At 33.7% G+C, this 15526-nt stretch overlaps 1 protein-coding gene and 1 pseudogene across 1 annotated transcript; both read right to left on the bottom strand.

Moving 5' to 3' along the window:
• Positions 1-328: 328 nt before the first annotated feature.
• Positions 329-5225, bottom strand: LOC142614865 (protein SCO1 homolog 1, mitochondrial). Its single transcript, XM_075787509.1, has 7 exons — positions 5011-5225; positions 4453-4626; positions 4242-4332; positions 2327-2539; positions 1157-1243; positions 927-1059; positions 329-707 (listed from the first exon to the last, which is right to left on the bottom strand). Exons 1-7 carry the CDS (start codon positions 5131-5133, stop codon positions 596-598), a joined length of 933 nt encoding a protein of 310 aa, XP_075643624.1. The 5' UTR covers positions 5134-5225; the 3' UTR covers positions 329-595.
• Positions 5226-9417: 4192 nt separating this feature from the next.
• On the bottom strand, positions 9418-10327 carry LOC142616808 (F-box protein At2g15640-like; annotated as a pseudogene).
• Positions 10328-15526: the final 5199 nt, after the last annotated feature.

The following is a 15526-nucleotide window of genomic DNA, read 5'->3' on the forward strand; positions in this document are numbered from 1 at the left end:
TGTTAATAAGCCATAATAAAGAAGTTTTGACACCACTTTTATGAAAAATATAAAAAAACTATCAATAACATTTATTATTTTGTTATTCCCTCAATAAAATGTTTCTAAAAATAGTTCATAAAATTGGTTAACATTTCCCTTAAAAAAAATTGACCATCAATTAACAAATTGTGCTGAATTTGTACAGAAATTGATTTTTTTTAGAACAATTTGTATGGAAATTCAAAAGTTAGGGCATTTATTGTGTCACTACTTTGCAAAACTGACAATAAAGAATATCTCAGCCAGCCACTCTGCTGTTTCCATCATCACATACAACTGATTGAAGTTTTGATTCAGTCATGAAAAATAATTCAGCTTTAAATTTATCTACCAAGAGAACACCTTGGCTCATAACAATGAACTTGGCAATCATGTAACAACAATCTAAACTTTCCAATCACAAGTAGGACAATTACCTTCTGGGACCAAAATTCATTATCGAACCTGCAATACTCCAGGAATTCAAAAAATGAAAAAGGTAGTGTCTGAAAGAAGATAGGCTTAAAAATTAACCATACAAAAGTGCTTTTAGGGGGGAACATATATGATAATGCTACTGCTTCTTGTACTGCTTGACCTCTTTCACTATGCCATCTGCAAGTGCATCAACATCATTGTTTTTCCCAAAGAATTTTACAAATTGCATGTTTGGGCTCATCAAGTACCTGCACAAGATTTCCAAAGATATCATCATATTTGATTCAATGAGGATTGTTCAACAGGAAAATTTATTAACAGACATTAAGTACATTAACAGTAGTATAAGCCAATATTATAGATTAATTAATATGCTGATAATGATGAAGTTGACAACAGATAAACCACTCAATTAGGTTTTTAAAAAAAGGGTATGGCATAAGAGAGCACAAAAAGATTATACATACATGACTATAGAGTGATCGACAAGATAATCAGAATCTTCCTCTGCTGTCTTCATATAATAAACTCGATATGCACGAGCAACACTCCGTATCTCATCCGAGGTACCAGTTAACCCAATTAACTTCGGATGGAACTCTGGATAGGTAAATTGCAGAATTAAACTTCATAGTAAAAAAAAAGCAACTAGATTTACATAGTGCATTTAAGCAGTATACTACATCTTAAGAATCACCTTTGACATATTCGCGTACTTGCTCAACGGTATCTCTCTCTGGATCAACAGAGATCAAAACAGGTACAATTTCAATCCCTTTTTCCTCTGCAAGCATTAAAGCAAGAAACTTAGAGTACAATGATCATCAATCCACCACCATGCAACCACAGCTTTTGCCATAATTATTAATCCTAGACCATTGACATGGTCAAGATTCCAGGTGATCGAATCACTGTTCTTGACCAGTAGGAAGACTAAATTATACATAATATCTAGTACAATATAATACTAAACAATAACAAAAACAAAAACCAAAGGTTAGTCCTAAATTTTTTGAGTTTGGCTATGGATCCTCAACAAATTCGTTAGAGTCGGCCAAATGTATTGATTGTATTCATTTCTGCCATAAGAATTAATATTGCACATAGCTCAACCAAAAAGGCATGTAATGCACGATTGGAATCTTCCAATGAAATATATTCAGCTCGAGTTCAACTCCCCCCATTTACAAGAATTCAATTTATAAGCATAATGGCAAATACTAGTATAGTCCATTGCATGCACTGGATCAGCCTAGGCCAGGCATCAATTCAACAATCTGACTGGCCTGGCCTGGCCAGGCATGGTGTGGTTACCATCATTGAGACAATGCATAGTCCGCAAATGGAATCAAGATAAATTTCTGAGTACCGCTTTTGTTCCATTCAAAATGAATCCTATAATAACCTCATACCAAAAACATGAGAGACAAAAATTATGGAAAGAGTATTTGTTGTTGTTGTTGGTTTGTGTGTGTGTGTGTGTGTGTTATAAAATCACATATCAAACAAGCCCTTCACTTCACCCCCATTCTAAACCTGATTGCCATCTCAAAGTCATGGTGTTACAAATGTCCACTAGCATTATGCTATAAAGTAAGGACTTCTACGAGGTTATGACACCAGACAACATCGTAGAACAAGTCCATACGCAGAGAAAAAATGCTGCCAATCACCAAGAAAATGAACTTCAGATATATCATAATATATTCAAATGCAGGGATTGTTCTTATTGTGTTATATCAGAATCAGAGCAACTAAGAGAATGTCAACATGACACATGTTGTGGGATCACATGGTATATAGAAAAATTTTCACTAGCAAACTATAGATCCACCTGGTGTCCATCGAATGAACACCAGCAACTTACTTATTTTATCCACTGCAGTAGCTAACTTCTGTAGCTCGTCTGGACAGATATCAGGGCAGTGAGTGAAACCAAAATATATCAACGTCCATTTCCCCAAAAAGTCTCTATCAGTTACATTCTTCCCATCATGGTTGATAAGATTGAATGGACCTCCAATCGCTGCTTTTCCAGCAGAAGGTCCCTGTTTCACAGCCTTTGAAGCATTGTTAATTTCTGCAGCAATATGAATTCAACAACTTCATTAAAAAAAAAAAAAAAAAAAGTTAGCACGTTATACATAAGAGGACAAGCATTTACAGTGCTGTAAATCAAGAACCAGACCACCAAACAGGCTGTTCATGAATCCAAATAACTCTGTACAATCAGCTAATGTAATTAAAATTACAATTAACATTAGGTGTTTTACATTCTTTCTTCTCCCTCTACTAAGAGTGAACATATTATTGAAAAAGGAACAAGAGATAAAAGTCATATAAACATTAAAAAATGTATATAGATATATAAAATATTCAATAAGTTGAGCAAAACTGCATCACAATTCAAATGCCCCAACCATATAAATTGGCTAGAACATGAGGTCCAAAGGGCTTGGCATGACTGGGTGAAGTTTTCGGGCCTTTATTTTTGTTTTGGCTGTTTTCAGGATTTCAATGGGCATACATGTACATAGTACCTAAGATATTAAATGGCATATAAGTTTGATCACCAGCAATTGACCTGGCCATCTAAAATTTCAGCCAAAAGCCACTAGGTCATGCTCCAAAATTAATTTCTGAGTGGTGTATACTTCATCCTATGTATTACTTTACATTTAGAATCCAAACTGTATCATTTTCCATGCATCAAGAGATACACCAAAGAAACACGCCGCAAAAACCCTATACGCCAAATATATTATGGCATATAAATATAGTTTCACCAGCATTGTATATGTGCATAAGTGTCAGTTTTTGATTGTAAACACTTTAATGTACAAAAAAAATGCAAAGAATATTGACAAAAATTAGTCTTTTATATCTTGAACCCTGAACTCAGGTCCTTACTTTTGCATCAATGTAGTGGACCCCATCCAGCAATCATCCCTGCCCCTCTCAAATGTGTCAAACACTAAAACTTGAGCATACCAAGCACAACCAGAAAATTGGTTGCCCTTGAGTGCATCTTGGTTAAATTAACAAACTCTAGTAATCCATCTTAAAGACAAAATTATACCCAAGTCTATGCTCCAAGTGATAGAAATCATAAAAAGCATACAAAACACACAATGGTCCAAGAGTGAATGTTAATTATACAACACTTTCTTTTCATTGGTGATTTACAAACATTCCTAGTAAGTATTGAGCTTATAGCCCTGCTCTTCACCCCATACTTATAAGGGAGGAAGTGCTATATGTGCTAGAGCTCACTGGCTCAATTTGCCTCAAAAATTGATGACTATGCAATTAATAAAAACTCACAGCTTCAAAATCAATTCCTAGAATACTTTGTATTCCCCCAATTAACACCATCCTCCATTAAATGCTAGTCAAAAAATACTTATGATTGTGCTACATTATGTATGATGGATCACGTAACATATTTGCATGAAAGAGGGAGACAAATAATTAGCCTCATAAACCATTTTGACACACATCCTGATGACTATCGTGAGTTACCATGTAAGCCTTTCAAGTCACAGTGGAACGTGTTACCTGTTCACTTAGACACCCCCTCAAACTCCTTGTCACATTAAGTAAAGATATTTACAAGAGACTCATCAAAATCATGCATAGGATCTCAAACAAAGAATCAAGAACAGTCACAAACAAGATGCCAACTCACGAGATCAATTCCGAAGGAAAAACTAACAACCATATATCCCCACTCACGAGATAACTCACAACAAACATATACCCAACTCACCATAGTAATCTACCTTCAATATGTTGTTTCTTCTCCCTGTCGTAGTAGAAAAGCACTCCTGCTCCCGTAGCAACGACCAAAAGAAAACTCAACCACGAAATAGGCTGTAGAAGGAGATTTGATCATCAATCATCTCAAACTAAAATAGATTTTACTAATATTAACATCAATTCGAAAAAAAAAAAACAAAATGGCATTATATGGAGCAATGAATAACATAATACCCCTCCACGAACGGCTCTTCCACCATCACTGCTCTTATTTGATTCCCCAGACTTTTCCCCCTCGCCCGAATTAGCATCTCCTTGATTTTCAGGATTAACAGTAGCAGTAGAAGTACTAAACAGACATCTCTGATACATTGCAAATGACTGAATTCCAATTCCTAGAGGCAAAGCCTGAAATACAAAGTTACATATAATATCTTAAAAATCTGACTATTGGATTATACATCTTCATTGCTCTTAACAGGAGCCTCAGAATTTTGTATTAATCTGATGTTATTTACTATACGATCCACAAACTCATGTGTTTATTCAAACAAAAATGAAAAATGTAACTATTTGATAATGAGATAGTAAATAATCTCCAATCATCCTGACATTTGAAGAACATAATGCAATCTAACTGTTAGATTCATCAAAATACTAATGAAATAATGTGGAAGATGTGTAAAATCTCATGCTCTGTGTTTGGATGCTGAGAAACTACAGGAAAAGCGTGTTTCGATGTTTTCGCAGAAGCGAAGCGGAGAATCAAAAGAAATTGAGAAGAAAGCGAACCGATTGAAGAAGAGGAAGAGTTCGGTCGGGGATAGGTGGCGAAGTCATCGGCGATCGGCATTGAGCGAGACGGCTATTGAGGAAGCGGAGTTTATTGACGTTTCTGGAGATGATGGTCGCCATGGATGATAGCTTGAAGAACTTCCAAACAGTCAAAAACCCACAAAAACCCTTCCTTTGTTTTTCTTTGTTAGGGGTTTTCGCTTGGTGATTTGGTCGATGATGAGACCCGATATGATCTGGATCTCCGATTCTAGGCCCTAGGCTATGGGCCTGAATTTGGGCTCACTGTGGCTTCGGACTCGGCCACTCCCTTTGCCTACATAGGTCTGTTTAGAACCGTTTATTTAGCTAAAATTTAAATTTTTTTGCTGAAAGTGTAGAAAAAAATGTAAAAGGTTAGCTAAATAGTATAATAGAATCTATGAATTATATTAAAAAGTACAATGAGATTCATGAATAGCATCAAAAAGAAGTTAAAAACTCAAATAAGCTAAAACAAATAAGCAATTCCAAAACATACTCTAGAAACCTTTAAAACAGATCCAAAAAAAAAAGATGACAAATTCCATAAACTCAAGAGCAGCTAACGACTAACTAGGTCTAAGATATTCAAAACTGACTAATTTGATCTCTAAACCAACTTGGTCCCTAAAACAAGAAAAAGATGACTAACAAGTTTAAAAGTGTTTAGGATTTAAATTGGTTTTAAAACCAAATTTGTCAGTTTTGAAATATATTAGACTTGATAGGCATTAGCCCAAATTTAATAGAATTTACTAACTAAATAAATATTTTTTTTAAAAATGTTATCTTGATTAATATTTGACAATATCCTCATTATCATTTCATTTTTATGTTGTTAGAGGGGGATATAATGCAAGCCCAAGATGAGGCACCCTAGCCCAATGAACCGAGCCCAAGACTATGAAATCAATTGATCATCAAGCATTATGTCGAGCTAAATGCGGCTCACCTAATCAGGGGCACAAATATAGCTCATTGGTTATGTTGAGCTTATACCATTAATGACCGAATCCCTGATTTACAACAATCTACACCAAACCAATAGATAGATCAACAGTGGGTTCTAGTTAGCTCAACTGGTAAAATCTCTGATGGTTGTATAAGAGATTTGAGTTTCAATCCCTACTTACACCAAAAACTGATTGGTGTATTGGTTTAATGATAAAGAGTTATCATCAGGAGTGGACATCATAGGTTGAAAATCTCTATAAAAAAAAAAGTTGCGCTTAGATTAAAGAGAGATATATAGAAGCCTACTTAGATGTAGAGTTAATGCTAATTATGAAAATTATAAAAGGGAACCAAACAAGTTGGTTCAGAGGATAGATTCTATTAAGGCTTATGATGTGTTATATAGCAACTTTTGGGGATGGAGGGCGAAAGAAAGAATGTTTACATTTTTGCCAAGATAGGTGAAATGAAAACAAGAGATTTGAAAAGTGTTACGACTGTCAAGTGAATTAAAGATGAAGATCAAAGAGTGTTGTTAGTAAAGGAAAAGGAGATTAAAAAGAGATGGAAGAGGTTTTTTGACAATTTTTTTAATGAAAGCCATACTTGGAGCAAACTGAATAATTCAATTGATGATAGATGTCAAATGAAGTTGTTTAAAGATTGGGATGGTTCCTATTGATTAAAAGATGTAAGAGAATCACTTTAGATGGTTTGGTTATGTGTAAATAAGAACAATGAATGCATTGGTGAGGAAAAGTGATCTAAGTCAAATTGAGGCCTTGAGGAATTGAAAAGAGGAAGAGAAAGACTTAAAATAACATTAATAAAAGTAGGAAAAAAGAACATGTTAATTAAAAAGTAACATGTTAATTGAGAAAGTAACAGACGGCATGATTTTGGATAGTAGCATAGAAGAACACATATGGTCAACCTTGATTAGCTTATTAAGGATCCATAGTGGACCCCATGGTTTTGGGACTAAAACTTTGTTATTGTTTTTTGCTATCTTTTATCATTGTCGTATTTTCTTTCTTGTATGTTAAATGATCAAAATACACCTTAAACTTGAAAAATGATAGAAATACCCCGAAACATAAATAATGACCAAAGTACCTCCCAAAACTTAAGAAAATGACTAAAATGACCTCGAAACTTATAAAAAATGATAAAAATGCCTATGGAAACTAAGGAAATGATTGAAATACCCTTATAACCTGAAAAATGACGTAAATACCTCAAAACCTAGAAAAAGACTGAAATAGCCTTGAAACTTTAAATAATTATGTAAATGCCCCCAAAACTTAAAAATTTATTAAAATACATCTGAAACCTAAAAAATGACAAAAATGCCCTCTATAACCTAAAAAATGTATGAAATGCCCTCGAATTAAAAAAAAAAAAATGTCAAAATGCTACTAAAACCTAAAAATTGCCAAAATACCTATGAAATTTGAAATGACATAAATGCCTCTAAAATCTAAAAAATGACATCTGATATTATAGTGTATTTCGTTTTATCTATCCCAACAACCCGCATTTAAAAAACAAATAATGCACGATGATCGCAAATATGTTACTGTTAAGTATTGCTAAAGATCATAGAAGAGAGAGAAGATTTTCTCACAATTTCAATTTTTAAGAATAAATTACAACCTGGAGGCAAAAATTAGCTCATTATGACACTAAGAGTTAGATTACAAGGATATCATTTTAAAACCAACAATTCAAACAAAATATCAAACTCCAACTACATCCTAATCCCTATTAAGCCATAACTTACTTTCACCAGGAGAAATCAGAAACACCCATCTTCAATTTGGTCACCAAACTAACTTTTCAAACTTGAAATTGCATTACAGGATCCCATGACGATATTTCTTGACTCTGAACTTTTTTGCCCTCGAAATTCACTACTCTGTTCAATTCAAAGAGGAAAATGAAAACATAAGTGAAAGATAAAAATTGAGCAAAGAGGAGAAGAGCAATATTTCACAAAAGTTAAAACAAAAAGAGAAAAACAATACAGGATAAATATAGTAAAGAGAGCTCAACATGTTCAATGATGACAAAAGAACTTATTTCTAATATTCAAATCTATTGAAAACTCATGCAATGCTAATCACTCACAAAAATGATCAACATTTTTCTTTTACTATATTATCAAATGACTGAGATTAAAAAACAAACTTTTTCAGTTTTGATCTGTACTATTAACAAGTACAAATATGACTAGGTTTGAGCAATAAGTTTAGGGTGTGTTTGATTGGGGTGAAAACGAAGAGGATGGAAAATAGGGTGGAAAATGTTATTTTCCACTGTTTGATTGAGAAAAGAAAATGGGAGAGCCAGAAAATAGGGGAGAAAGTTTTCTCTCCCAAACCCACTTTTTTTTATCCTCCCAAATTGTGAGGAAAATGAGAAGGGAAAAGTGCTGAGAAATGTATTTTACAAAAATACCCTTTCACCTACCCCTCACTTTATTCATGACCTAATGACTTTTGCCTTTTCTCATCCTTATCACTCCACCTTCACAGCAACGTCCAGGTTCTCTTCTCTCTCTCTCTCTCTCTCTTTTGCCTTATTTAATCAGCACAGCAACGTGAAAGTAGTAAATTTGCTGACCACGTTTTTGTTGGTTACAAAATCTTTTGCCCAATTAAATTTATATGTACTCTATTGTAATTTTTACATTATAATAATAAAAATAAAATATAATTATATATGTATGAAGTGGTAAATTTTATATTATTTAATGAGTACAAATAAATCTATTTTTTATATATTATGTAACAAGGGTATAATAGTTAATTTATATAAATTATATTTTCCATCCTTCATTTTTTCTCTCCAACCAAACAAAAGAGTTTTCCACCCTCCCACTTTTCCACCCCTTCAACCAAACACACAAGAAGGAAAACCAAATATTTTCTATCCTCCCACAATTTTTCATCCTCCCACTTTTCCACTCCTCCAATCAAACGGACCTTTAAAGTTTGTGTGTGGCACTCTTTTCAGATTTTACCAAACCAAAAAGTTCAAAACTAAAAGGGCAATATAAAAGAGCAACAAGACAAGTTATTGAACCAAGAAATAAAGCCAATGTATATAAAATAGATTTAAAAAAGAAGAAGCAATAGAGCCACTTACAATTGATTTGATCTACAATTTCTCATGCCCAGTACTGGCTTTAATGGGATGAGGCAACGATAGTACACCCGAAGTGGAGTACAATTCCCAGGTATTGCCGTGTTAATATCCTCTGCTTTATAAAGTATTCTAAACCTATTGGTTTTGATATGCCAGCTTATAATGCTCCGTGGAGTTCCTAGAAAGATGACATCAGATTTTGGATGAATTGCATAGGGTACAAGCCATATTAGTTCTGAAGCTATTGCAAACCAGAAACTCAAAATCCTCGTCAATACGTCAAAGGATTTGATGTTGAACTTTAAAATCCATGGAGATTTTCATGGAATAACAAAGATGACCCTTTGATACTCCAATAATTGCTGGAAATAAATAATTATTTGTGTCCTCCGAATTGTTAATAATATGTGCACTAGCTAGATTCAGGTCAATACTAAGAGCTTTAGATGAAGTCAACAACCGGTACAACATGCCATCCATGTAAACAAAGTGCTTATATCAACTGCGCCCTTCAATCTGAAGGTGGTCAAAATCATATTGCATGGTACATCTGACTCACTTCCCAGTTTCTGAAGAAAACGTGTCAAGCCAGAAATCTTTTACATCAGTAAACTCAAGTGTAGGAAAGTAAATAATTTTGAAATGTAGGGATTTGCAAGGGTCAAAAGCTAATGCAGATTCGACACGTACATTCGTTGCGATGATCATAGTAGGGAATGTCCACAGATTCTTTGGTGGTAGGATTGCACACATAATAATGGCGTGTAGAGGGCTTCTTAAAATAAAAGGAGGCCATTGCAGCTGTCAAGGAAGTTCTTAGTGAGTTGGTCAAGTATGTCACTATCATGATTTTCGTATTCTAAAGAAATGTAGTCCATGACATGTTCATCTAAAGACATTATTAATTCATCCAAATAGCGGCCTTTCACATCCATAGGTGAGAGTATGCTAACACAAGACATGTCATCAGAAATTACCGTGTGGTAATTTGAAAGTGAAGTTCAGAAAGAGTAGTATTTGCAGAGACAATTGGAACACAAGTCTACGCAATAATATAGTACCAATCTTTGGAAACACATTTGTATCGAATTAGATTTTTCTAAGACAGCCTACATAGTATTTCAACCAACACGTCTTCACATAACGTAGGAACAAAGCACACATCTTTCTGAATTGAATTCGAACCCATAATTATATAAGACAGATACTCTAAACCTGAAGGAAACTAAGTAGACGATTCTTTGTGCGGAATTCGTGTTTTTCCAAACCCTAAATCAAGATTACGAATCATGTACAAGTTGGGCACGGTCGATTATTGACTTATTGAGACGGTCATGGGCCTACTAGAGCCCAAATTCTTATGAATTAGCCCTCAATGTGAAATTTTACTTGAAGCCCATTTTTTGGCCTGCATTGGGTTAGGTTTAACCATAGTTGAAATAATTTTTACCTATAATGCTAACGCAAAACCATCTAGTACTATAGTTTATGTTTTTTTTTTTTTTTTTTTTTTTAAGAATTTTATTCTCTCTCTCTAATAATTAATTAAGGTGCGGTCTTAAGCCTCGGTCATTCTATAGAAGGCTCACTATTTACTGGATGAGTTCCAAACAGTGAACTTCAAATTAAACCAGCCTACTTATGATGACATTGTGCAGTGGCAACCATCGATGGATCCTTGGTTCAAAGTTGATGTGGATGGGGCGACTTTTGTCCAATCTTAGATAGTGGGAGTAGGTGTTCTTATTCGTGATTTTGCAGGTTGTGTGGAGGCGGCACTAAGTAAAAGACTTTCTGTTTCTTTGGGTCCACTTGAAACTAAAGCTAAGCCATGGAGGAAGGCATTGTGTTTGCATGTGACGTGGGCGTTCGTGATGTGGTTGTGGAGAGTGATTCTTAGATTGTCATTTCTGTATTGTTGGGGTCTAGTGAACCACCAATCGGTATTGCCACCATCATTGAGGGTATTCACCAAAAACTACAAGAGTTTAAAAAAGTACAATTCTCTTATGTAAAGCGACAGGGCAGTCGTCCGGCTCATATACAAACTCAGTATGCCAAAAATATTGTTTCATATATAAAAATAAGGCTTTTATGATTCTTGTCCAATTGAGAAATTTCCAACCCAACCCAACCCATCACCATGTAAAAAATCAACTTAACCCCAACCCATGTGAGTTGGGTTGGATTGTAAACAATATATATATATATATATATATATATATATATATATATATATATATATATATATCATTAATTAACTGCTATTTAAGCACAATTTTCATATAAAAAGATTTAGCCAAAAGGTGAAAAAAAACCCCTCAAAATTGCACAAGCAAGTAAAGTAACATTAACTTTTTATTATTATTTTATTTTGTCTAAATGTAAAGTAACATTAACTTGAAATTTTTTTCTACAGTATTAGACATTTGGTCTATATAAGCAAATAAAAATAACACAGGATCACATCATATTCGATTTAAATAAACAATTTCCATTAACTATTGCTAAAGCTTGTTTTTCCATGCCCATTTCAGGTAGCACAACATAAATTATAAAACCCAATAGTGTCGGGCCCGTTTAAGCCCACATAGAAAATCCATTAGAAATATATTATAGGAGTGTGATATGGAAGACAAAAGATGGATTTGGATTCTAGGCCCTAGGTTATGGGCCTGAAGTTGGTCTCACTCTGGCTTTGGACTCAACCACGCCCTATGCCTACTCAAAGACCTTTTCAAAAAAAAAAAAAAAATCTAATTTTTATAACTAGGTCTGGCAACTCTTTGGGTTTGATTACAAAAGAGTTTTTTTTTTTTTTTTTTGTCTTGATTAATATTTGACAATATCCTTATCATTATTTCATTCTACGTTTTTAGAGCATTAATAATAGGGCGGAAAACCTCAAATTGCTATTTTAAACCATCAAACCACCATACAAGCATTAGAAGATTTTTTTTTTTTTTCCAATTAACCTTAAATATAAAAGAATTTCGTTAGTTGTCACGTTTCAAAACTATCTCGGAAACTAGCATCTCAAGTATTTAAAACTCGAGATCAATGCAAAACTCGAGCTTTTAATCCTCGAGTTCAGGATTTTTTCATACACTTACGTGGACAATTTTCCACGTGGAACCACATAGAACTTGAGTTTTAGACACTCGATTTTCCTTTCTTCATTCCCTCATCCGTTCTCCCTGATCTTCCTTTTCTAAATACCTCACCCATAGATTCATCAAATCTCGGATCCGGAGCAACATCCCAAACCTATGGATTCATAATATCTTGGCACCGGAGCAAAAACCCAAACCCAAAAATAACGATCTCGGCACCGGAGCGGCTTGGGTTTGTTGATCTCAGCACCGAAGTGCGCTTGGGTTTGATGTTCTTGTTTGGTATTGTTGCTTGGTTTTGTTTTGTTTTGTTTTTGTTTTTGTTTTTTGTTTTTTGTTTTTTTTTTTGTTTTTTGGGTTTGTTGTCTTCGGAAGTGGGTTTGGGGTTTTGAGAGTTAGAGAAATCATTGGGGTGTGGGCGAAGGAGAAAACAAAGAAGGAAAAAACAGATTGAAGAGAAAACGAAACTTGAGTGTCTAAATCTCAAGTTCCACATGGATTTCAGCCTCCACCTCAGCTGTGCCAGCCCATTGAAATCAAGTCTTTTAGGCTCGAGTAGCTACAGTAAACTTGAGTCTAAAAGACTCGAAATGCTATTTTACTGAATTGTTTCAATCGCGTGCTAACTAATGATATTCTCTCCCAAATGGTTGCTAGTTGGAAATTTACCTCAGCATTACAAAGATTGTTATTTCTAATAAAAATTTGCAACCCAATTATAGTAAGTTGTTACTTTTATAAAATATTGGCCATAGTTTGTAAACTTAAATTTCTTTATTTTATTAACTTCTCACTCACTCTCTCTCTTCTTTTATATTGTTCATGGTTTGTAGATTTATACTATTTAATTGAGTAGTTTATATTATTTTAATATGTTGTATGTTAAGATAAAAAATAAGATGTTGGGTGAGTTATTAAATTGCATGGTCAAATAGATAAAATAATTTTTTTGAATTTAAAATAATAAATTTTTTAAGAACTCAGATGCTAGTATGCTAATGCTTAGTCAGCGGGAGGGAAATCATACAAGTCTAAGATGGGGCACCCTAGCCTAATGAGCCAAGCCCAAGTCTATGACTATCAATTGGTCATTTAGCATTGTGTCGAGTTCAATGATGCTTGCCCAATTGGGGGCCCAAACATAGCTCATTGGTTAAAGCAATCAAACATTGTTAAGCTAATGGGTTCCAGTTAGCTTAACTGGTAAAATTTTTGATAGTTGAATAAGAGATCTAGGGTTAAATCTCCGTCTACACCAAAAATTGATTGGTGTCTTGGTCTAATGACAAAGGACACTCATCAGAAGCGGACGCCATAGGTTGAAACTCTCAAAAAAAAAAAAAAAAAACATTGTCAAGCTATACCACTAAACGACCAAACCCCTAAGTTTTTTGACAATCTACACCAAAAAAAGAGGAAAAACTACGTAAAGATTGACAACCAAACTCCACCTAGAAAAGGGCTCTACAAGAGGCCACTCACCTTCACAGCCCGCATTACTTATAGCAAACCTACCACGATTAGTATTTAAGTGTCACACTGCAAGGACTTTCCTCATAATTATAGAGTAGTTGCCCTTAGGCAAGACCCCTTTAAAAAAATCAAATGGGATAATATGTTGTTAGGCTAATAGGCAGTAAAGTAACATAACTCTTTTTTTTTTCTTTTTTAAATGTAGAAAGTAACATTAACTAGACACTATTTTCTATAGTATTATAGTCATTTGGTCTATATAAACAAATAAAAATAAAACAGGATCACATATCACAGGCCACTTTCTCAAAAAAAAAAAAAAAATATATATATATATATATATATTACAGGCCCGTTTTTCCGGGCCCAGTACAGGCAGCACAACGGAAACCAAATAGTGTCAAGCCCGTTATTCGTTCTCTTTTTCTTCAGGTGGGATGTAGCTAAAGCCCACATAGAAAGTCCATTTGAAACATTTAGAAGAGTATGATATGGAACTATGGAAGACAATTGATGGTCTCTAACTTCAACAATGGTCCAAGAGAAAAGTTGCAACGTGGGCTTAAAGCACTTGCAACACCTTTGGGCTTGGAGCACTTGTGTTTGGTAGATGAGTATATAGCGTTCTCTCTCCCACTTTCATAACATTGCTTCGAAGTTCGAACACATCCATTTTGTTGTGAGTTGTAGATTAAGATGTGGTTATTGATGAGTTTTGCGTAAATTCCTTATTGGCGGGCTTATTGTCTTTGTGTAAACTTCTACTACGACTTCTAGCAATGACTACCGATTAGTGTTGATGCGAGAAGTGAACTCAGTTTATCATCTCAAACTCAAGTTCAAAACTAAATTTTTCTAAATATCTCGCGCGACAAGGTAAAAAAAAAACCCTAATAATTATTATTATTAAAAACAATTTCAATGGATGACTTTTTATTATTATTATATTTGTTATAAGAAGAGGATACAAGTGTATCAAAATGAATAAAAACATTGACAAATTAATGACTTTTTAATTATTATTATATTTTTATAAGATGATATAAGTGCATCAAAATGATTAAAAACATCTACAAATTAATAAATCAAACAACAGAATGTATTCATTAGGCAAAAAATTTGTTTTAACAATTAGAAACTACATTTTTTTTTTACAAAGTACATCTTTCTAAATTATTTTTTCTACTTATATTTTTTTAAACAACTCAATCGCGAAGCTAAAATTCAAACTATACCAAACATGCATTGAATCCAATTAAAAAAAAAGGTTTGGATGAGTAAAAAACAACATTAGAGAATACTCTTTCCTCTTTGATTGTCTAGGATGACCTTAAACTAATAATAAAACATTCAATTCAATAGAATAATAATAATTTTGTTAAATTTGAATGAGATTGCCAAAAGTCTTATAAAAGTTTAGTAATATGTATGGTCTAATTTATACTCTTTGATTGTTTAGGATGACCTTACAACAACAATGAAACATTCAATTAAAGAAGTTTCCAAGGCAACAACATTGTCTAATCTCCTTTTACAATATTACAAAAAAGTTAGATAATCATCCAATCAAGAAGTTACTTGTAATTCATGTCAAAAAGAAACATTACTTTAGAATCTTTTCACACAACACCCCCATTCAAGTTAGTCCATATGGACGGCTTAGATTGAAAAAACAAAAGGCCCTCTTTCCTCTTGCCAAATATAGCCCATGCACAACACCTAATCCTTTTAACACTTCCAAAACCAAAAACCCATTACAAAACACAAACTAAAAAGTGTTTTTTTTTTTTTTTTGGTTAAAA

This window comes from Castanea sativa, chromosome 11 (assembly GCF_040712315.1).
Source record: "Castanea sativa cultivar Marrone di Chiusa Pesio chromosome 11, ASM4071231v1".
In the NCBI taxonomy this organism is placed as follows: domain Eukaryota; kingdom Viridiplantae; phylum Streptophyta; class Magnoliopsida; order Fagales; family Fagaceae; genus Castanea; species Castanea sativa.